This window comes from Dendrobates tinctorius, unplaced genomic scaffold (assembly GCF_039654945.1).
Source record: "Dendrobates tinctorius isolate UK_male_01 unplaced genomic scaffold, ASM3965494v1 ptg000201l, whole genome shotgun sequence".
NCBI classification, from domain to species: domain Eukaryota; kingdom Metazoa; phylum Chordata; class Amphibia; order Anura; family Dendrobatidae; genus Dendrobates; species Dendrobates tinctorius.
The window spans coordinates 4,724,944-4,748,132 of NW_027361868.1; the positions used below are offsets into that span (position 1 = coordinate 4,724,944).

General features: G+C 47.6%; 1 protein-coding gene across 1 annotated transcript in view; it reads left to right on the forward strand.

Annotated features, from left to right (window-relative positions):
• Nucleotides 1-23,189, forward strand: part of USH2A (usherin) — a 994,545-nt gene that overhangs the window by 461,145 nt on the left and 510,211 nt on the right. The window contains exons 26-27 of the mRNA XM_073553328.1: nt 2,641-2,914; nt 9,023-9,226. Of these exons, the coding sequence (XP_073409429.1) occupies nt 2,641-2,914; nt 9,023-9,226 (478 nt within the window). The remainder of the gene's footprint in view (nt 1-2,640; nt 2,915-9,022; nt 9,227-23,189) is intronic.

Below are 23,189 nucleotides of genomic sequence, written 5' to 3' on the forward strand. Positions count from 1 at the left end.
GTGTATTGTAGGTCATTAGGGATTAAAAACAATCCACAATAAAAAAAAAAGATATATAGTATCACAAGAATAATGTCAACGTTAAATATTATTGATACCGCACTTGGCATTAAAAAAAATCCCCCAAAAGTCTATAATTTTCTGAGTTATTTTTACTAGTTTCGCATAAAAAAGCGTAAATTGTATATATTTTTGGACCCCAATATATAGAAAACAAAAAGTGCCACTACTCCTACAAAAAGCAAGTCTTAGTTTAATTATATTGATGCTTAAAATAAAAAAAAAATATATATATATACACACATTTATATATATATATATACCTACACATACATTGAGTATACATATACAGTATATGTCTATATATGGTATATAATATATATCTATATATATATACAACTCTGGCAAAAATTAAGAGACTACTTCCAAATGTTCAGTTTGTCTGATTATTCTCTTTATATATTTTTGAGTAAGAGGTAAATTGTTCTTTTAGTCTACAAACTACAATAAATGTTTAGAAAATTAGGAATGTCTCTGAGGAAGAACCTGGTTTAAGGTTCGAAACGCGTCAGGCGTGGGGGCCTGTTTTCCCCTTTATGGTTTTATCATGAAATTATGTGAATAAAACTTATCGTGGATTTTATCAAGTCTCCAGTGACGGATCTTCCTTCTCTCTTTATGTTTACAATAAATGTTGTTTGTTTTTTTCTGAAAAGGAGAAATGGTCAAAATTAAAAAAAAAAAACAACAACAGTGCTTTCAGACGTCAAATAATGCAAAGAAAAGAAGTTCATCATCATTTAGAAACAACAATACTTATGCTTTAACTCAGGAAGAGTTCAGAAATCAATATTTTGTGGAATAACCATAATTGCTAATCCCTGCTTTCATGCGTCTTGCTTGCCACCAGTCTATCACACTGCTCCTGGCACACAAATGTAAGCAGTTCTTTGTTTGATGGCTTGTGACTATCCATCATCCTCTTGATTACATTCCAGAGGTTTTCAGTGGGGTTCAGGTCTGGAGAATGGGCTGCCCATGACAGGGTTTTGATGTGGTGGTCTCCTAATTTTTGCCAGAGCTGTATATATATATATATATATATATATATATATATTGAAAACAAAGTGATCTTTCCATAAGCAAAGAAGACAGATCTTCATGGTAGTAAATCTTTTAAAAAAAAGTCTTCACCATTTAACATAAGAAGTTATTTGGTTGAAGATGAATTTGCCCTAAATCGGCCAAAAAACATTTTATCCAAAGGAACCCGCAAAGACATCAGAAGGTGCAAATACATTTGCTTGGATTGAAGAAAATAAATAAATAAAAAATCAAATTCATTTTTCCAAGAAGCGACTATTGTTCCTTGGAATTTTGCATCCTATTAATTAAAGAAAGTGCAATACAATAATATAAACGTGCTGCAGATAAAGGCAGATGTAAATCTTAGACATAATCATGGATAATATCACCTTTGCCCTTGTGGTCATTGCTCCAACAAGTGCTTTATTTAATTAATAAGACCAATCTACGGATCTGTGAAGGCATCCGCCTCCTCCTCCTCCTCTCCTTGGATGATTAATCGATGCAGCATATCGAAGGTGCTTTCAAGATAGAACTTTCTTGTAGATGGGACTTGGATCCATTGTAGAAGTTATAGCATGGATAGATCCTTCCAACGTGCAGGGACAATTTTAAGGATTGGCAAACTAGACAATTGTCTACGGCTCCTTTGATTTGGGGCTCAGGAGCAACAGAACATTGAAACAGAAAAACATCCCACTTATGTGCAAACATGGAGCAAGCAGCATGACGTTTTCACGTGACCTTGGCCATCTTTTGGGTTTTTTAACCCTTACTGACAGTCAGTGCTTATACCCCTTGACTAGAATTATTCAACTATCCCATAGATGAAATTTCATTGTTGAAGCACTTAAAGCCTGGACGCTTTTTAGTTTTTGCACTTTTACTTTTTTTCTCTCCGTCTTCCAAGAGCCTTAACTTTATTTTTTTTTTTTTCATCCACACATCCGTATGAGAGTGGATAAAAAATTCAGAAATTGGTAAACAAAAAAATAGTTTTTGTGCCGTCATTTTCTGGGATTCTTACATTTTTCAATATAGCTGTATGAGGGCTTGTTTCTTGCACGCTGAGCTGGGGTTTTTATTGATATCATTTTCTGGTTCATGCGATGTTTTAATAATTTCTTATTGCATTTTTGGGGGGGAATTGTGGCCACCAAAAAAACTACTTTGGCCAATTACACATGCAGATTTACTAAATATTATTATTTTTTTCAGTTTCTACATATTTTGTAGAAACGGGGGAGATTTAAACTTTACTGTTTTTTCTTTTTTTTTCCTTTTTAATATTTTTATTGTTGTTTGCACTTTTTATTGCTCCTCTTACGGGACTTGAACCGGTGATCTCTTGATCACTTGTACAATACACAACGATATATTGTGGTGCATTATATACTGTAATTACTGGTATCCTATGAAGACTAGCCACAGGTTGGACTTCGTAGGAGTTTTTTTTGTTTTTTTTTAGGAGCAAGTTTTCTATTAATTCAATGATTTTAGCAGTAGAGATCATGATACAAAATTTAATGTTGCATTATTTATTTTTTCTTATAGGTTCAGTTAGATAACGGGAACCTTCATGTGAAATCTAAAAGTAACTCCTCTCTGGTACACGGCCATCTTTGGGCCGGGCTTTCATACTGCGATGGCCGATGGAACCACCTATTATTAGAGAAGGAGGGTAAACATTTCTATATCCGGCTCAATAACCTGATGGAACGGATGGTTGAGCCTGAAGCTCTCAATATAAAGGTTAACTCTCCAGTCTTTGTTGGAGGAGTCCCTGAGTCTGTACAAATCTTATTTCCAGAACTTCATATGCAACAAGGTAAGATTATGGAATTTAGAAAAAGTTTTACCAGTTGTTATTAAAGGGCTTAAATGGACATTGTCATTTCTAACAAACTTTTGGATGCATAAATGATACCAGCAAACATAAGATACATTGCACTTAGTCTTATCAGAGAAATGTGCTTCTTTCTCCACTAATGAGCCATTTTTTCCACTTCTCCTAAACCGATCATTTGCTATGAAAAACTTGTAAAATCCGAAATCTAGCTCTAAAGTTCTAAGCGCTGGGTTTGAGCCCCAGCTCCAATATCTATCTCTTAACCCCTAAATGTCCAATGACACAGTCCATCATCAGACATCTCCCTTGCTTTGATGAGGGCTCCGGCGCTGAGCCCGCATCAAAGCCGGAACATGTCAGCTGTTATGTCCCTCATTTCCTTCCTTCTTCTTTCTCCCTCACTTCTTCCATCATTTCCTTTCTTCTTCTCCCTCACTTCTTCCATCATTTCCTTCCTTCCTCTCTCCCTCACTTCTTCCCTCATTTCCTTCCTTCTTCTCTCCCTCACTTCCCTCATTTCCTTCCTTCCTCTCTCCCTCACGTCTTCCCTCATTTCCTTCCTTCTTCTTTCTCCCTCACTTCTTCCATCATTTCCTTTCTTTCTCTCCCTCCCTTCTTCCCGCATTGCCTTCCTCTCTCCCTCACTTCTATCATCATTGCCTTCTTTCCTCTCTCACTGACTTCTTCCCTCATTTCCTTCCTTCTTCTTTCTCCCTCACTTCTTCCATCATTTCCTTTCTTCCTCTCCCTCACTTCTTCCCTCATTTCCTTCCTTCCTCTCTCCCTCACTTCCCTAATTTCCTTCCTTCCTGTCTCTCCCTTCTTTCCTCATTTTCTTCCTTCCTCTTTCCCTCACTTCTATCATCATTTCCTTCCTTCGTCTCTCCCTCACCACTTCCCTCATTTCCTTCCTTCTTCTTTCTCCCTCACTTCTTCCATCATTTCCTTTCTTTCTCTCCCTCCCTTCTTCCCTCATTGCCTTCCTCTCTCTCCCTCACTTCTATCATCATTTCCTTCTTTCCTCTCTCTCGCCCCCTTCTTCACTCATTTCCTTCCTTTCTCCCTCCCTCCTTCCCTCATTTCCTTCCTGCTAATATCTTCCTTGCTTAAGACAGACTGCCAGCTCACTGCAGTATCAGTTTACTGCTGCTATGTTATAGTTTATAAAAAGGCTTGGGGGAGGAAGAAACAGAAAAAAAACAGAAAAAGAGAGGCACACACAGACCTGTACTAGTTTCTAGTAAATGTTTAACGCTCTGCAGAGCTGAATTCACAGCTACACTGCTCATTACCGATGTATAATGTCCTAGATGCTTCTGCACATGTGCTACAAAGAGACAGTAGAGCATGAATACCTTTCCTCTGTGTGTTGTCTATGGAGAAGACATCATAGTCCAACTTGCCCAACTTAGAGACAACTGATAGTTAGAAACAGAGCCAGCAGAAGCGAAAACTGGTGAAAAGTGCAAGATAGAGTTCATATAATGGCCAGAAATTGTGTTTTTCCAGCTTATTCTGAAATGTCACTGGATATTAAATGCTTAAAGTTAAAACGAGAGAGCAAGTAACATGGAGCAGGACTTAAAGTTTAAAGGGATTATCTTATCTGGGCCATATGGTTGTTATTTTATACCCTCCTGTTGTAGTCAGGGTGAAGAACCAGTGAAAACGTCCATACAATAAATCCACTCGTGATTAGCTGCATGTAATACTATATGTTCCCAGTAGCGAATGATACTGGGAAAATGAGCAGCTGTTTGCCGGTGATCTCAGGTGGCTCTTATATTAAAGGGGCCATCTGTGATGAGACAACCCCTTTAACTTATTTCTTATCAAGATTGCTGATGAGTAAATTACATTCATCCCGGTTCTAATATTCAGTGTAGCAAGTTTCCTAATGCCCCCTCTCCTAATCCACCCCACAGATTGATGGAGTCTGAGGGCTGCATGTACAATGAATGCTATTACAGAGGAGACTCTCCAGGGATGACTACCAAAATCTGTTATCATGTGAAAACTACAGAGAGCCTTATTGAAATACATGATCTCAATACAGCTCCCCCGAGGCTTCTGTCTACATCATAATTTGCTTCTTATTACTTAGTCTTCACGACCTGAGAACTTTTCAAAGAGACAGAAAATGCTGAGCTGGCAATTATTTCTTCCCTCAGTGAAGGATGCGTCTACATTGTGAAAGTCAATCTTTATTGTTATTTTTGTATTGTTTGGAGAGAGAAGAATATTATAGTATTTACTATCTACTACGGAATGTATAAATGAAGAAAAATCTATAAACCCAGACGTGGAACCTCATAGCTACTAATTATCTATTTAAAGTATCTTGTATTTAATATCTCTGATAAATCTATTATCCATCGTCTATTTTTGTATACCTACTATCTGTTCATCTCATATCTTATCTACCTAATATCTATCTCATCATATACATCCATCTTTCAGCGTATTCTTGTCATATATACCGTATGCTTTTCCTTTAATTTTTGTCTTCCTTCCTTTTTCTCCCTCCCTCTTTCTTTTCTACCTTTCTTCTTTTCACCCTCATTCCTTCCCTCCTCTCCCCCTTTTATCTATCTTTCCTACCTTTGTTCTTTCTGTCCCTCCCACCCTTTCATCCTTCTTTCCTTCCCTCCTTTTGTTCTAATCGCCTTCCTTTATCCTTCCTTCTTTCTTATTTTTTATCTAAACATTTCCTACCTTCCTTTTTACCTACCCTCCTTATTGGTATCATTCCTTAGTGCTCTCTTTTCTTTCTTTTTTCTCTGCCTTCTGCCTTCCATCTTTAATTCCCTTAAACCTCTTCTCTTTTTCCTTCCACACTTTCTTCCATCCTTCTTTCCCAGCTCCCTTCCTTTTTTCCTCCCTCCTTTCCTACCTTCTTCCTTCCCCCCTGACTTCCTACCCTCTTTCCTGCCTTCTTTCCTTACTTGCTTCCTTCCTTACACCCATCAGGTCTCCATTCTTCTTTCCCACTTCCTTTCCTTCTTTCCTTCCTCCCTTTTTTCCCTCCCTTTCTCCTTTCCTTAAATACTGCCTTTCTCCTGTCTTCCCTTCTGTTCCTTCCTCCCTGCAACCCTTCCTTTCTTCTTCCCGCCACCCTTCCTCTCTCCCTTCCTTCCTGTCATTTCAGTCAATAGTTTATTAATAAATACAAAAAAATCTATTTTTTGTTAAAAAAAGAGGGTATTTACCAGACTAGATGAAATGAATCCTGCTTCGGACTTGGAACCTTAAATATTCTGCTCCTCTGTGAATATTTTGATTCCTTAATTTGTGTACCGCTTGTTCGGATTGGTCCCACCCGAATGAAATACTTTATTATTAAATCTAAAACTATGAAATCTATAAGCCCAGAATTTGAACTTCCCTATGCGTTGTACATGGTATTATGTGTTACTGTGTGTTGTAGGATTATTTATAATGTTTTACAGTGTGTTGGAATTATGGTACGTTATTTTGTGTGTTGTGTGATCGTGTTCTGCCCCTTATATTAGGTCTATTACCACGTGTTGTATGATTGGTGCTTTATATCATATGTTATTTGGCGGCTGTACGTTATATGTGTTACTGCGTTTAGTGTGTGTTGTATGGGTACATTATATTGTGCGACACTTTTCTCTTGTGTCACTGTGTTTTGTATGACTGTATATTATACTGATTGTTGTTGTGTGACTGATACTTTGTATCATGTACTGTATGACATCTCTATTTTATGTGCCTCCCAAACCTCCGTCACTTAATCTCATCAAACAAGCTGCGAAATCCAACTCCGAATAATCTATTTAAATGAATGCAGAGTCATGTCCGCCTCCACGCAGCCGGCCCGGGTCTCCAGATCAGCTTTTATCTATATGAAGTTGGGACATTTTAATTTCTGCCCTTAATTCATACAATGATGAGTATATGACCAGTAGATAAAGCCGGGAAAGGCGTCAGTGATAGAAGGGCGCTGTATATGAAATTTAATTACCCGGGATGGACGCATCAATAATAGTTTTCAGATTATTGTCATTGCGGAGAAAACAGAATTGAATGGTGCAAGGCATCCCGGGTAATCAGTGATTACTTCAATCTGATTTATCGGTGGAGGAGAAGAGGGTGCCGACATGCGCAGATCGGTATGGATGGTATACGATGGCAACACATTTACGTGTCGCAGTGGGGAATTTGTCAACTACAGCATTTCTTCTTCTCAATAAGTTATTCAGCAGTCCAATGTAAAACCATTACATCTTGAGCAGTTAACTGAAATGACAAGCTTCCTTTGCTACAAAGACCAACTCAGCTCGGCTACATTTGCTACAGAGTCTATGGGTGTAAATTTATGTTGCCTCTATCTCACCATACCTTATATTCAATTTGTGTAAGGAAAGAAACTCACCTGGTCAGTAACAGATCTGTTAAAGCGCGTTGTCCAAGACTCCGATATTGATATGGCCAATCCTTAGGAAAAGTGATCAATATTAGATTGGTGGGGGTTCCATATCCCACACACCCAACTGATCAGCTTGGATCACATTCCCTTCACTAGGAGCTGAGCTGCTGTACCCAAGAAGGGCCACTACACAGTGTATGGAGCTGTGCTCTTTGTATCTCTCAGGCGGCTGTAGGACTTGGAAACTGATAATCAATAGGGGGACAGAGTGCCGGACCCCCATCTATCTGATATAGAAGGCATATCTCAAGTTCTTGATAATACCTTTGAGGACTGTGTGTCGATAGCTGAGATGATTACACCGCATCTAAAGGAATTTTAAAAAAATCTGTTGCGAGGACCTTTCACAGGGTCAAAAGTGGCCAATTTATTTGATTCCCACCTCTCTGAGTATTTAAATTTGTAATTTTATGGTTCAAGAGATATGGACTTTTATATTTAGTACTAATTTGTATTGTCTTTTCCAAGGAGGCATGACTCACAGGATATAAATGCAGAGCCACCTAAAGACACACCCCAGAGGATCGATCCTGTGAGCCACACCCCTTTGTAAAGACCATAAAAATTAACACTAAAAGGCCCATATCTCTGGAAGCGAATGGCTGATTTATAAGAAACCAAAATCTGAATACTCAGCGAAGTGGAGAGAATACAATAAGAGCAAAATGTTGCCACTTTTGAGCTGGTGACAAAATGGTCATCTTTAAGCACTTTATTAAGGAATTTTACGTTAATAGAGGGAGGGTTCCGTATTCAAGACCCCAATTTATTAACAAGAGTTACTGACAAATTATCTGCACTGACAAATCATTGATTTCAGTGAGAACTAAGTAATGTGTCACGTCCTCTGTGGTGGCGCCTGTCACATGGTGCTATTTTTCAGAATTTTAAGAGTCTGGTCTAGGGTCTAATTATTTCAAGGGTGAAGTCTGGAATCTGAATTAACTATAGTGGTCTGGTTCGGAGACTGGTTTAACTTTAAGATCTAGTCGGGAGTTGGAATATTTTTAGGGGCAGGTCTAGTCTGGGGTCTGAAATAATTATAGCCATCTAGTCTGAGGACTCATTCAATTTAGGAGTCTGGCCCCTGGTCTTATTATTTGGGGCATCTGGTCTTATTTTATTTGGTCTGGATTTATTTTAGGGACCTGGTTTGAGGCCTGAATAAAGTGAAGGTTTTCATCTTGCGTCTAAATGTGTTTAGTGACCAGGAGTTTTTATTCTAGGATCTCGTTTAGAGTTTGAATAAGTTTGGGGGTCTGGCATCTTAATTTATTTTTGGGGTCAGGACTGGATTAGTTTAGGGGTGTGGCCCAGTTGTCCATCTGGGGTTCAGTCTGTTCTTCTGAAAAATGGAATTTGTGCCCCCAGAGATTTCAGTTATCAAACGGAGTTGAAAATGTGCAACTTTGAGCTCCATTTGAGCTTTTTCTCAACCATTTCCATGGTTGAAGTCAGAAACACAAAAGTATGGCTGAAGCATGATGTGAACATACCCTTAGATGAAAGAAAAACATCAGGTGGTGATAAAAAAAAATTAGATTGCAGAAGTCAAAGTGGAGTTCTGTTCAACTCTAGTCATATTGTTGTCAGAGAGAGGAGTGCACATTACTGGTTTCTCATCTTCATTCCAGGTTTCGGTGGTTGCTTGAAGGACACCAGTTTCACACGAGGTGTAGTTGTAAACATTGCGTCCGTGTCCAACTCTGCCCTCAGAGTCAGTCTGGATGGCTGCCCGTCGCCCAACAGGTCTACAAGCTGTAGAGGAAATGACTCGATCATCATCTACGAGGGAAAAGAGGAAAATGTTCATGACCACGGTGTACAACCATTCACAGGTATGAAGAATGGAGGCCATGTGTACAATGTAATTTTTCGAAAATTGATGGTCATGTAATTGAATTCACTTGGTTGCAATGGGCAACGTCCCCACTTTTCCACTCTGAAGAATATTTTTTTTATTCTTTAGGATAATATAAGAAGAGTCACATTACTTTTTTCTCTCCTTTAGCTGTTTTTAGTCTCAGGGTCTCCAAAGTTCCCTCAGTCTTTCTTCCCAATCCCTCTTGTTGTGCTGAAATTAATACAGTTCTTGATTCAAGACAGATAGTGACATAGTAACATAGTTTTGAAGGCTGAACGAAGACCTTATGTCCATCTAGTTCAGCCTATTTTTAGTGCAGCGGTTCTGCATTGTTGATCCTGGGGAAGGCAAAAAACCCACAGAGTAGAAGCCAATTTTCTCCATTGGGAAAAAAATTCCTTCCCCTAAGCTGGGTCAACCATCTACCTACAATATTCTGTTATTCGTAACCTTCTATACTGTTACTCACAAGAAAAGCATCCATTCCTTTCTTAAATTCATTCAGTGAGTTGGCCATCACCACTTCCTCAGGAAGAGAATTCCAGAACCTCACTGCTCTTACCGTGAAGAACCCTCTTCTATGCTGGTGCAGAAATTGTCTTTCCTCCAAACGAAGAGAATGCCCCCTTGTTCTTGTCACAGTCCTTGGTACAAACAGTTCATTGGAGAGATCTCTGTATTGCCCTCTGATATACTTGTACATATATATTGGGTCTCCCCTAAGTCTTCTCTTTTCTAGAGTAAATAGACCTAATTTTGATAACCTTTCTGGGTATTGTAGTGAACCAACTCCATTTATCATTTTAGTAGCCCGCTTTTGAACCCTTTCAAGTTCAGTAATGACTTTCTTGAGTACCGGCATCCAAAATTGCACACAATACTCCAAGTGTGGTCTGACGAGTGATTTGTACAGAGGGAGAATTATGTTTTCATCTCGTGTCCCCAGACCTCTTCTAATGCATCACATGACCCTATTTGCTTTGGTGGTAGCTGCCTGACACTGGGCACTCCAATTTAGCTTCTTATTGACTAAGATGCCTAAGTCTTTTTCCATGTCTGATTTCCCCAGCAGTTTCCCCAGCAGTAAGCCATCCACTAGATCATTAATAAATATATTAAATAGTAGGGGGCCCAATACAGAACCCTGTGGTACCCCGTTAGTAACCCTGGCCCAATCTGAGTATGCCCCATTAATAACCACTCTTTGTTTTCTATCACTAAGCCAGCTACCTACCCATCAACACACATTTTCCCCTAGCCCAAGCTTTCTCATCTTACTGACCAATCTTTTATTTGGGACAGTGTCAAATGCTTTAGAGAAGTCGAGATAAATGACATCCAATGATTCTCCTTGGTCCATTTGAGAGCTTACATCCTCATAGAAGCTGATCAGGTTAGTTTGACAGGAGCGATCCGTCATAAATCCATGTTGATATGGAGTTAAACATTTATTAACATTGAGATATTCCATAATGGTATCCCTTAGAAACCCTTCAAAAATGTTACCCACAACAGATGTTAAGCTTACCGGCCTATAGTTTCCAGGTTCCCTTTTACACCCCTTTTTGAATATTGGTGCCACATTTGCTTGCCCCCAATCAAAAGGAACAGACCCTGTTTCTATAGAGTCTTTAAATATAAGGAATAGAGGCGTGTCTATCACATTACTTAACTCCCTTAATACCCGAGGGTGAATGCCATCAGGGCCTGGTGATTTGTCAATTTTAATCTTACTAAGGCAGTTCTGCACTTCTTCCTGGGTTAGGCAGGTAATACTTAATGGGGAGTTTACATTATCACTCTGCATTTCCCCTGGCAAATCCTGTTCCTGTGTGAACACTGTTGAGAAAAAAGTATTTAAAACATTGGCTTTTCCCACATCGCTCTCTATGATTTCACCCTCATTGTTCTTTAAAGGGCCGACACCATCAATTTTAATCATTTTACTGTTTATATAATTAAAGAATAGTTTGGGGTTTGTTTTACTTTCCTTAGCAATGAGTCTCTCAGTTTCCACTTTTGCTAAATGTATTTGTTTTTTACACATTTTATTTTTTTCTCTATAATTTTTTAATGCTTCTTCATTGCCTTCTTGTTTTAGCTTCTTAAATGCCTTGTTCTTGTTATTTATTGCCCTTTTTACATCCTTATTTAGCCACATTGGTGTTCTCCTGTTCCTAGCCCTTTTATTTCTGTACGGTATGGCTAGCTCGCAGTGGATGTGTAAAACTGATTTAAATATTTCCCATTTATTTTCTGTGCTCCTATTTTTGAGGACATTGTCCCAAACAATTCGGCGAAGGTGTTAGCACCGCACACGGCAAGGCGGAATTCCCTGGAGTGGACCCTCTGGACCGTGGCACCGAGGGGCCCCGGACGAGCAACCAGGTGTGGCCGACCCCTATACAGGGACCGTTTGGCGCAGGTCCAGGGGTTCGAATGCCACAGTAGCCGGAACCAAGAGGGGCGGCTCGGAATGGATCACAGAGCTGCAGACGGGAAGAAGAACTGCGTAAGGACGGCTGGAACAGACACCGGTAGACTAGACTAGAACAGGACAGCAGGTTGATGCCCGGGTAGGCAAGGCTTGAGACAGACAGCAGGTACGGACTCGGGTAGGCAGGACTGGAGCAGGTACGGACACCGGTAGGCAGGACTGGAACAGGTACAGAGCCTGTTAGCAGGACTGGAGCCGGTACGGAGACAGGACTGGAGCAGGTACGGACACAGGACTGGAGCAGGTACGGACACCGGTAGGCAGGACTGGAACAGGTATGGAGACAGGTAGCAGGACTGGAGCAGGTACGGAGACAGGACTGGAGCTGGTACGGACACAGGACTGGAGCAGGTACGGACACAGGACTGGAGCAGGCATGGGCACAGGGAGCAGAGCTGGAAGGAAGCACAAAGATTAAGGCAGGGAGTCTGATGCCAGGCGAGAGCACGGAGCCTAAAGTGCTGCAAGAACAACAACGGTCAGGCGCCTCCACTAAGGGAGTGCGGCCTGATATAGCTACCGCTGTGCCCCCATTGGTCCGGCGGCGCAATCGGGGCAGGGCACCGTCGGAGACCAGATCAGCTCAGATGTGGAGAGCCGGCCGCGGCCTACGGCGCATGCGCGAGGCCTGCGGTGACGTCACCGGCCGCGGGCCGGACAGAGAGGGACGCCGACGCCGGGGCTGGAAGGAGTGCGGCTGCCGGGCAAGGTGAGTATGGCCGCGCGCAATGGGACGCCTGGCGGGGAGCGTGACTGGGGGCCCGGGGGCCGTGACAGCAAGGCCAGTGTCACGTCTGCCATGTCTGTTTGTCTCAAGAACTCCTGGAGCAATGTGCATGCGCATGCTTTGTCTGCTGTCCTGCATGTCCCTTAGAGCAGTGTGCACACTCACCTCATGTCTGAGCTACAGGATGCCTACGTTTCTGCTCTGCCTTCTGTGATCTTCTCGTCATGTCTGGAGTCCTTGATCATGTGACATTTCTTAAGATCCTGCACTGTCTGGTTCTGCAATCATCTCGTCATGTCTAGAATCCCGGATCAAGTGTTCTTCCTAGGATCCTGCACTGGTTGGTTCGGTGATCATCTCGTCATGTCTGAAACCCTGATCATGTGACGTTTCCTAAGATCCTGCACTGTCTGGTTCTGCTATCATCTCGTCATGTCTAGAATCCCGGAAGTGCTCCCCTGGTCCTGACCTGAGGAGGAGGTGCTATGCCCTATATCAGGCCGCCTCTTCCTATGCTCAGGGCCTGATTATTGTGTTGCTTCCCTGCAAGGCTCTGGGTCTGTGGGGTTGCTCCCTCTATTCTGTGCCCTTGCACTTTGCTCTGTAGTGCGTCTCTGCACACGCTCCGTGCTCGTATTCCGCCTCTTGTCTTGTGCCATGTCTTGTGTTGTCTCTCGTGCCATGTTTGTCTTTGCCTTGCTTTGCCTTGTAGTCCTTCTGCTGTTCTTTGTCTTAGTCTGTTTGCTATGTCTCGCCTTAGCTATGCTTTGACTTGTAGTCCTTCCTGCGTTCTCTGCCTCGCCTGTTTTGCCATGTCTTGCTTTTGCTATGCTTTGACTTGTAGTCCTCCCTGTGTTCTCTGCCTTGCTATTCCTTGCTTTGTGTTCCTCCCTATGGTCTCAGTCTTTGCTTGCTCTGCTTCGCTCTCTCCTATGGTGCTCTGTAGTGCTCCCTGGCACACGCACCATTTCTCCTCTCCTTAGTGCTCGTTTCTTTGTCTAGTCCCAAGGTCTTCCCTTGGCCCGGCTCTGGGCTTCTGCCTACGCTCCGCTGCTAGACTCTGTCCTCTCTCTGACCTGGCTCTGTTTCTGCCTGTATTCCTTGCCTTGTTCCCTGCCTTGTCCTTGCATTGAACCCCGGCGTGGGTTCCCCTTGGCCGTCTCCTGTGCCGTGGTAAGTGCCACGTGTTTGTGTACAGCCGTGTGTACTGGCCAGTGTGGCGTGCCCCCTGCGTGGCTCCTAGCACGCAGCCCTTCCTTGTGCCCTGGCGTGGCTCCTAGCACGCACCCTGCCTTGAACCCTGGCGTGGCTCCTAGCACGCACCCTGCCCTGAACCTGGCGTGGCTCCTAGCACGAAGGTTCCTTTTCCCCCTCCTGTGCCTTAGTCGTGCCTCGTGCTGGCGTTACAGCCGTGTGCATTGGCCAGTGAGGTGTGCGTCCCTGCGTGGCTCCTAGCACGCAGCCCTTCCTTGTGCCTGGCGTGGCTCCTAGCACGCACCCTGCCTTGAACCCTGGCGTCGCTTCTAGCACGCACCCTGCCTTGAACCTTGGCGTGTCTCTCTCACGCACCCTGTCTTGTGCCTTTGCGTGTCTCAACACGCACTCTGTCTTGTACCTTGGCGTGTCTCTACACGCACTCTGTCTTGTACCTTGGCGTGTCTCTACACGCACTCTGTCTTGTACCTTGGCGTGTCTCTACACGCACTCTGTCTTGTACCTTGTACCTTGGCGTGTCTCTACACGCACTCTGTCTTGTACCTTGGCGTGTCTCTACACGTACTCTGTCTTATCCTATGCTTTGGCGTGGCTCTACACATGCACCCTGTCTCGTTTGTGAACCCTGGCGTGTCCCCTACACACGCACCTTGCTTTGAACCCTGGCGTGTCCCCTACACACGCACCTAGCCTTGGACCCTGGCGTGTCCCCTACACACGCACCTAGCCTTGGACCTTGGCGTGTTCCCTAAACACGCACCCTGCTTGGATATCTGTTGTGCCTCCTTGCCTGAACCCTGGTTTGCCTGCCGGATGCCCGGAACCTGCCGACCGTTGCCAGAGGTCCGGAACCAGATGACTACGGCCTGATGTCCGGAGCTGATGTCCGCAGCCTGATCCCTGGACCCTGTCGGTTTGCCAGCAGTCCGGAGTCCGATGCCATCATGCCATTACCTGTGCCTAGGCGTGCCATCTGGCACGTACCATGATATGGACCTTGGCGTGCCCACGCGCGCACCTCGCACGTTTTTGCTTGTTTACTCTGTATGTGATCCTGTGTTATTCTAATGAAGATACCTTGCACCTACGTCTAGTCTCGTCTTGCTTCCTGCTCGTCCTTGTCGTCAGACACTCGTCTAGTGTCCCCTGAGCCGGCCGTCTGGTCCCAGCAGTCGTGGTGGCTCACCCCCTTGGTCTTGCCCCTGACACTCCCTGTATAGGGGGTGGAATCTCACAAGGTCAGCTCGCCCTCGTTGGGTGGGTGCCACGACCCAGAGGGTCCACTCAAAAAATGGGCTCAGCAGGAGCTGAGTCCGTCACAGTTAATCAGGCCATGGACTCCGCTGGTACCTCGACTACCCGTCTGATGACCCGTCTGTTATAGAATTTGATCTGCTCTGTCTCCTGGACTCTCCTGAATATGGCGGTACCCCGGCCACTCTTCTGATGTAAATCAGACCCGGCCCTTGACCTCTGGACTCATTTGGAAATGATGGCAGCCAGAGTAAGAAGACTTGCTTGTCTACCTGCAGTCCTCCCCACTGGATTCCCTTGTCTCGTCCATGGCTTCTGTGTCTTGACGGGCGCAGGTGTCCGTTTCAGATGTCGGATCAACATTGTTGGAGTGGTTTGTACTAAACTCTGGTTTCTGCCGAAGAAAATTTTTTTTTTTTTTCTTCTTTCCAGCCCCGGTGAGAGGGGGCTTAAAGAGGGGGGTACTGTCACGTCTGCCATGTCTGTTTGTCTCAAGAACTCCTGGAGCAATGTGCATGCGCATGCTTTGTCTGCTGTCCTGCATGTCCCTTAGAGCAGTGTGCACACTCACCTCATGTCTGAGCTACAGGATGCCTGCATTTCTGCTCTGCCTTCTGTGATCTTCTCGTCATGTCTGGAGTCCTTGATCATGTGACATTTCTTAAGATCCTGCACTGTCTGGTTCTGCAATCATCTCGTCATGTCTAGAATCCCGGATCATGTGTTCTTCCTAGGATCCTGCACTGGTTGGTTCGGTGATCATCTCGTCATGTCTGAAACCCTGATCATGTGACGTTTCCTAAGATCCTGCACTGTCTGGTTCTGCTATCATCTCGTCATGTCTAGAATCCCGGAAGTGCTCCCCTGGTGCTGACCTGAGGAGGAGGTGCTATGCCCTATATCAGGCCGCCTCTTCCTATGCTCAGGGCCTGATTATTGTGTTGCTTCCCTGCAAGGCTCTGGGTCTGTGGGGTTGCTCCCTCTATTCTGTGCCCTTGCACTTTGCTCTGTAGTGCGTCTCTGCACACGCTCCGTGCTCGTATTCCGCCTCTTGTCTTGTGCCATGTCTTGTGTTGTCTCTCGTGCCATGTTTGTCTTTGCCTTGCTTTGCCTTGTAGTCCTTCTGCTGTTCTTTGTCTTAGTCTGTTTGCTATGTCTCGCCTTAGCTATGCTTTGACTTGTAGTCCTTCCTGCGTTCTCTGCCTCGCCTGTTTTGCCATGTCTTGCTTTTGCTATGCTTTGACTTGTAGTCCTCCCTGTGTTCTCTGCCTTGCTATTCCTTGCTTTGTGTTCCTCCCTATGGTCTCAGTCTTTGCTTGCTCTGCTTCGCTCTCTCCTATGGTGCTCTGTAGTGCTCCCTGGCACACGCACCATTTCTCCTCTCCTTAGTGCTCGTTTCTTTGTCTAGTCCCAAGGTCTTCCCTTGGCCCGGCTCTGGGCTTCTGCCTACGCTCCGCTGCTAGACTCTGTCCTCTCTCTGACCTGGCTCTGTTTCTGCCTGTAAACCTTGCCTTGTTCCCTGCCTTGTCCTTGCATTGAACCCCGGCGTGGGTTCCCCTTGGCCGTCTCCTGTGCCGTGGTAAGTGCCACGTGTTTGTGTACAGCCGTGTGTACTGGCCAGTGTGGCGTGCCCCCTGCGTGGCTCCTAGCACGCAGCCCTTCCTTGTGCCCTGGCGTGGCTCCTAGCACGCACCCTGCCTTGAACCCTGGCGTGGCTCCTAGCACGCACCCTGCCCTGAACCTGGCGTGGCTCCTAGCACGAAGGTTCCTTTTCCCCCTCCTGTGCCTTAGTCGTGCCTCGTGCTGGCGTTACAGCCGTGTGCATTGGCCAGTGAGGTGTGCGTCCCTGCGTGGCTCCTAGCACGCAGCCCTTCCTTGTGCCTGGCGTGGCTCCTAGCACGCACCCTGCCTTGAACCCTGGCGTCGCTTCTAGCACGCACCCTGCCTTGAACCTTGGCGTGTCTCTCTCACGCACCCTGTCTTGTGCCTTTGCGTGTCTCAACACGCACTCTGTCTTGTACCTTGGCGTGTCTCTACACGCACTCTGTCTTGTACCTTGACATGTCTCTACACGCACTCTGTTTTGTACCTTGGCGTGTCTCTACACGCACTCTGTCTTATCCTATGCTTTGGCGTGGCTCTACACATGCACCCTGTCTCGTTTGTGAACCCTGGCGTGTCCCCTACACACGCACCTTGCTTTGAACCCTGGCGTGTCCCCTACACACGCACCTAGCCTTGGACCCTGGCGTGTCCCCTACACACGCACCTAGCCTTGGACCTTGGCGTGTTCCCTAAACACGCACCCTGCTTGGATATCTGTCGTGCCTCCTTGCCTGAACCCTGGTTTGCCTGCTGGATGCCCGGAACCTGCCGACCGTTGCCAGAGGTCCGGAACCAGATGACTACGGCCTGATGTCCGGAGCTGACGTCCGCAGCCTGATCCCTGGACCCTGTCGGTTTGCCAGCAGTCCGGAGTCCGATGCCATCATGCCATTACCTGTGCCTAGGCGTGCCATCTGGCACGTACCATGTTATGGACCTTGGCGTGCCCACGCGCGCACCTCGCACGTTTTTGCTTGTTTACTCTGTATGTGATCCTGTGTTATTCTAATGAAGATACCTTGCACCTAAGTCTAGTCTCGTCTTGCTTCCTGCTCGTCCTTGTCGTCAGACACTCGTCTAGTGTCCCCTGAGCCGGCCGTCTGGTCCCAGCAGTCGTGGTGGCTCACCCCCTTGGTCTTGCCCCTGACACTCCCTGTATAGGGGGTGGAATCTCACAAGGTCAGCTCACCCTCGTTGGGTGGGTGCCACGACCCAGAGGGTCCACTCAAAAAATGGGCTCAGCAGGAGCTGAGTCCGTCACAGCCAGGGGCCGTGACAGTGCCCTCCCTCTTACGCCGCCCCCTGCTGCGGCTGGCAAAAAATTTCCTAAGAATGTGGGGGGCGTTGATGTTCTCCCAGGGCTCCCAGGATCTCTCCTCAGGAACAAAACCCTCCCAGTCAACAAGGAAAAAGGTCCTCCCTCTAACTCTCCTCATGGCAAGAATATCCCTTACCTCGAAAGTGTCATCCGAACCCACCGGCTGAGGGGCTGGAGCAGGCGAAGGATGGAACTGATTCAGGACCACAGGTTTCAGGAGAGAGACGTGGAAGGTGTTCAGGATACGGAGCGAAGCAGGCAACCTCAACTTGTAGGCGACTTCGTTGACTCGTTCCAGGATCTCAAAAGGGCCTATGTACCGGGGGCACAGCTTGTAAGAGGGTAGTTTTAGTTGGATGTACTTGGATGAAAGCCATACCTTATCCCCAATGTGAAACGGTGGAGGATCCAACCTTCTCTTGTCTGCGTGGTTCTTCATTCGCTCGCTGGCCCTTTTGAGGGCTGAGTTGGTCTCGGACCAGATTTCAGAGAATTCCTGGAACAGGGAGTTGGCTGCTGGTATTTCGGAGGTTGGGGTGACAGGAAGAGGTTTGTTAGGATGTTTGCCGAATACCACAAAAAAGGGCGATTTAGTAGAGGATTCGCCGGCATGATTGTTATAGGCGAACTCCGCCCAAGGAAGCAGATCAACCCAGTTATCCTGATGGGCGTTGGAGAAATGCCGAAGGTATGCAGTCAGCGTCTGGTTAGTTCGTTCCACTTGCCCATTGGTCTGCGGATGATAGGCAGATGAAAAATCCAAGGATATATCCAGAAGTTTGCAAAGCGCTCTCCAAAATTTAGCCGTAAACTGTACTCCATGATCAGAGACAATTCGTTGAGGTAGGCCGTGTAGTCTGAAAATCTGATGGACGAAGATCTTGGCTAATCCGGGTGCGGAAGGAAGGCCGCTTAACGGAATGAAATGCGCCATTTTAGAAAAGCGGTCCACGACCACAAGAATAACCGTACAGCCAGACGAGCAGGGCAGATCCGTGATAAAGTCCATGGCGATACTCTCCCAAGGTGACTTCGGTATCGGCAAGGGAAGCAGCAGGCCAAATGGAGGACGACGAGGTGTCTTATTCCTAGCACAGGAGGAACAGGAGGCGACGAAGTCTGCCATATCTTGACGAAGAGTGGGCCACCAGTAATACCGTGTTATGAGAGCCAGGGTCTTCCCAATTCCGGCATGACCAGCCACTTTGGAGGAATGCCCCCACAGGAGAACTCTCCTCTTGACGTTCTCTGGCACGAGAGTCTTGCCCGGAGGTGGAAAAAGCAGAGACAACGGGGCCACTGTGATTATCCTCGTAGGCTCGATAACATGGGAAGGTTCCTCCCCAGACTCAGTTGGTTGAAAGACTCTGGATAGGGCATCGGCTTTAGAGTTCCTGTCTCCAGGGCGGAAGTGCAGCTCGAAATCAAAGCGAGCAAAAAACAGGGACCATCTAGCCTGTCGAGGATTGAGTCTCTGGGCGGACTGGAGGTAGGCTAGATTTTTGTGGTCCGAGTAAACAACAAATGGATGGACTGCTCCTTCCAGAAGGTGATGCCACTCCTCCAATGTCAATTTGATGGCCAAAAGCTCGCGGTCGCCAATCGAATAGTTACACTCAGCAGGGGAGAAGGCTCTGGAGAAGAATCCACAGGGGCATAGGCGGCCCGAACCGGTCCTCTGGGATGACAGCCCCGGCGCCAGTCGAGGAAGCGTCCACCTCCAGCACGAAAGGTTTGCTTCTCTCAGGACAGATCAACACGGGAGCCGTGGAAAAAGCCTGTTTTAGCGACTGGAAGGCCTTTTCGGCTTCGGGTGTCCAAGAGATAGCAGAGATCCCCTTACGGGTAAGGGCAGAGATCGGCTTGGAGAGTGAGGAAAAATACGGAATGAATTGCCGATAGTAGTTGGCAAACCCCAGAAAACGTTGGATGGCTCTTAAGCCAACGGGGCGAGGCCACTTGAGAATGGAGGACAGTTTCTCGGGATCCATCTGCAGCCCGGCATCGGAGACGATGTAGCCCAGAAATGACAGTGAGGTCTGCTCGAACAGGCACTTCTCCATCTTGGCATATAAACGATTCTCCCGAAGACGCCGAAGAACAAGGAGGACAGTCCTCCTGTGGGATGGAAGATCTGAGGAGAAGACCAGGATGTCATCCAGGTATACTACGACACAGGAGTACAGGAGATCCCGAAAGATTTCTTTGACGAACTCCTGGAACACCGCCGGGGCATTGCACAGACCGAATGGCATCACTAAGTACTCATAATGACCGTCACGGGTGTTAAAGGCGGTCTTCCATTCATCGCCGGCATGGATGCGGATGAGGTTGTACGCCCCCCTGAGGTCCAATTTGGAGAAGATGCGTGCCCCTCTGAGATGGTCAAACAACTCCGGGATAAGAGGGAGTGGGTACCAGTTTTTGATAGTGATGTTGTTCAATCCTCTATAATCGATACATGGGCGCAGTGAACCGTCCTTCTTTTTAACAAAGAAGAACCCGACGCCTGCGGGAGATGAAGACTTCTGAATGAATCCCTTGGTGAGGTTCTCCGTGACGTATTCAGACATGACTGTGGATTCTGCAGGGGACAGCGGATAGATCCTGCCCCTGGGAGGAGCAGAACCTGGGATTAGCTCGATCGGGCAGTCGAAGGGCCGATGTGGTGGAAGAACCTCCGACTCCTTCTTGTTGAAAACGTCTGCATAAGCCCAATAGGCTGAGGGAAGCCCAGAGAGCTCCTGAGGTGGGCGGGCGGGAACAACTGGATGAATGGGGTTCAGACAGCGACCATGACACGGATCTCCCCAGCGCAAGACCTCCCCGGTAGACCAGTTGAGTACCGGCTGGTGTGTCCGTAACCACGGGAGGCCAAGTAGAATGGCATGAGACAAGTCGGGCAACACGTAGAAGGCCACTCTTTCACGGTGGAGAGCGCCGACTTGCAAGACAACCTCCTCTGTGACCACGGTGATGGATTCCTGTAGCGGTCTGCTGTCAACGGAAGCGATAATCCGGGGGTTCTTCAGGGTGACCATGGGAATACGATACTTGTCCACAACTTCACGCCGGATGAAGTTGTCTGCTGAGCCCGAATCCACATAGGCCACCTCGGACCCACGCCTCTCCCCTGAAAGTAGAAGAACAGAAAGTGTGAGGGCCTGAGAGGAATCATAATCACCTAGGAAGGCCTCTCTTACCTGGCCTAGGTGGAAGAGTTTCCCGGTCTCTCAGGACAAGAGCGGATGAAGTGGGATGCTCCCCCACAATAAAGACAAAGACCCTGCTCCCGTCTCTCCCTCTGACGACTCTAAGCCATCCAGACCCGATCTGCCTGCATGGGCTCGGGAGGCGGAGTATGTACAGGGCCAGGCGAGCGTGGATTAAAGGACCGACTAGCGGTCGGGGCAGGCCTAATGGGCCTCCTGTCCCTCGCCGATTCTCGGGCGCCCTCCTGGAACCGGAGGTCTATTCGAGTGGCCAGGGAGATGAGGTCCTCGAGGGTGGTGGGAGTATCCCGCCCCACCAACTCATCCTTAATTCTGCCCGACAACCCACGCCAAAAGGCTCCGACCAATGCCGCATTATTCCAACCCAATTTGGAGGACATGGTGCGGAACCGAATGGAGTATTGACCAACTGTCAGGGTACCCTGGTGGAGGTTGAAAAGTGATTCAGTAAGCGAGGCTACCCGTCTGGGCTCATCGAACACCTTACGAAAGGTGTCCAGGAAAACCGGGATGTTAGAGACCATGGGATCGTCCCTCTCCCAGAGTGGATTTAGCCAGGATAAGGCTTCTCCCTCCAGATGGGACATGATAAAGGCCACCTTGGCCCGATCGGAGGGATACTGGTGAGGCTGAAGCTCGAAATGCAAGCCACACTGGTTTAGGAACCCTCTACACTGTTTGGAGTCCCCACTGTATCGGGGTGGTTTGACAAGGTGAGGAGAGGGAAACAGAGCGGGACTGGGGATGGCGGCCGAGACCGCGGCGGCGGACTGGAGATCTCCCAGACGGTTGTCTACCGAGGCCATATAAGTCAAAATATGGGTCTGAGCGTCCCGCTGCTGGCTCAACTCCTGCTGGAGGCCGGCCAGCTGAGCGGCATTCCCTGGATCGGCTGCCTGAAGAGCGGACAGGCGGGACTTCATGGCCTTCATGACCGACATGATGCGCCCCTGGTTCTCCCGTAAAAAGAGGAACTCCTTTTGACCGGGAGCTGAAACACCGGTGGGATCCATGGCCTGACTGTACTGTTAGCACCGCACATGGCAAGGCGGAATTCCCTGGAGTGGACCCTCTGGACCGTGGCACCGAGGGGCCCCGGACGAGCAACCAGGTGTGGCCGACCCCTATACAGGGACCATTTGGCGCAGGTCCAGGGGTTCGAATGCCACGGTAGCCGGAACCAAGAGGGCGGCTCGGAATGGATCACAGAGCTGCAGACGGGAAGAAGAACTGCGTAAGGACAGCTGGAACAGACACCGGTAGACTAGACTAGAACAGGACAGCAGGTTGAAGCCCAGGTAGGCAAGGCTTGAGACAGACAGCAGGTACGGACTCGGGTTGGCAGGGCTGGAGCAGGTACGGAGACAGGACTGGAACAGGCACGGACACAGGACTGGAGCAGGTACGGACACCGGTAGGCAGGACTGGAACAGGTACGGAGACAGGTAGCAGGACTAGAGCCGGTACGGAGACAGGACTGGAGCAGGTACGGACACAGGACTGGAGCAGGTACGGACACAGGACTGGAGCAGGTACGGACACCGGTAGGCAGGACTGGAACAGGTATGGAGACAGGTAGCAGGACTGGAGCAGGTACAGAGACAGGACTGGAGCAGGTACGGACACAGGACTGGAGCAGGTACGGACACAGGACTGGAGCAGGCACGGACACAGGGAGTAGAGCTGGAAGGAAACACAAAGATTAAGGCAGGGAGCCTGATGCCAGGCGAGAGCATGGAGCCTAAAGTGCTGCAAGAACAACAGCGGTCAGGCGCCTCCACTAAGGGAGGGCGGCATGATATAGCTGCCGCTGTGCCCCCATTGGTCCGGCGGCGCAATTGGGGCAGGGCACCGCCGAAGACCAGATCAGCTCAGATGTGGAGAGCCGGCCGCGGCCTACGGCGCATGCGCGAGGCCTGCGGTGACGTCACCGGCCTCGGGCCGGACAGAGAGGGACGCCGGAGCTGAGGGAGCGCGGCTGCCGGGCGAGGTGAGTATGGCCGCGCGCACTGGGACGCTTGGCGGGGAGCGTGACTGGGGGCCCAGGGGCCGTGACAGCAAGGCCAGGGGCCGTGACAGAAGGTCCTC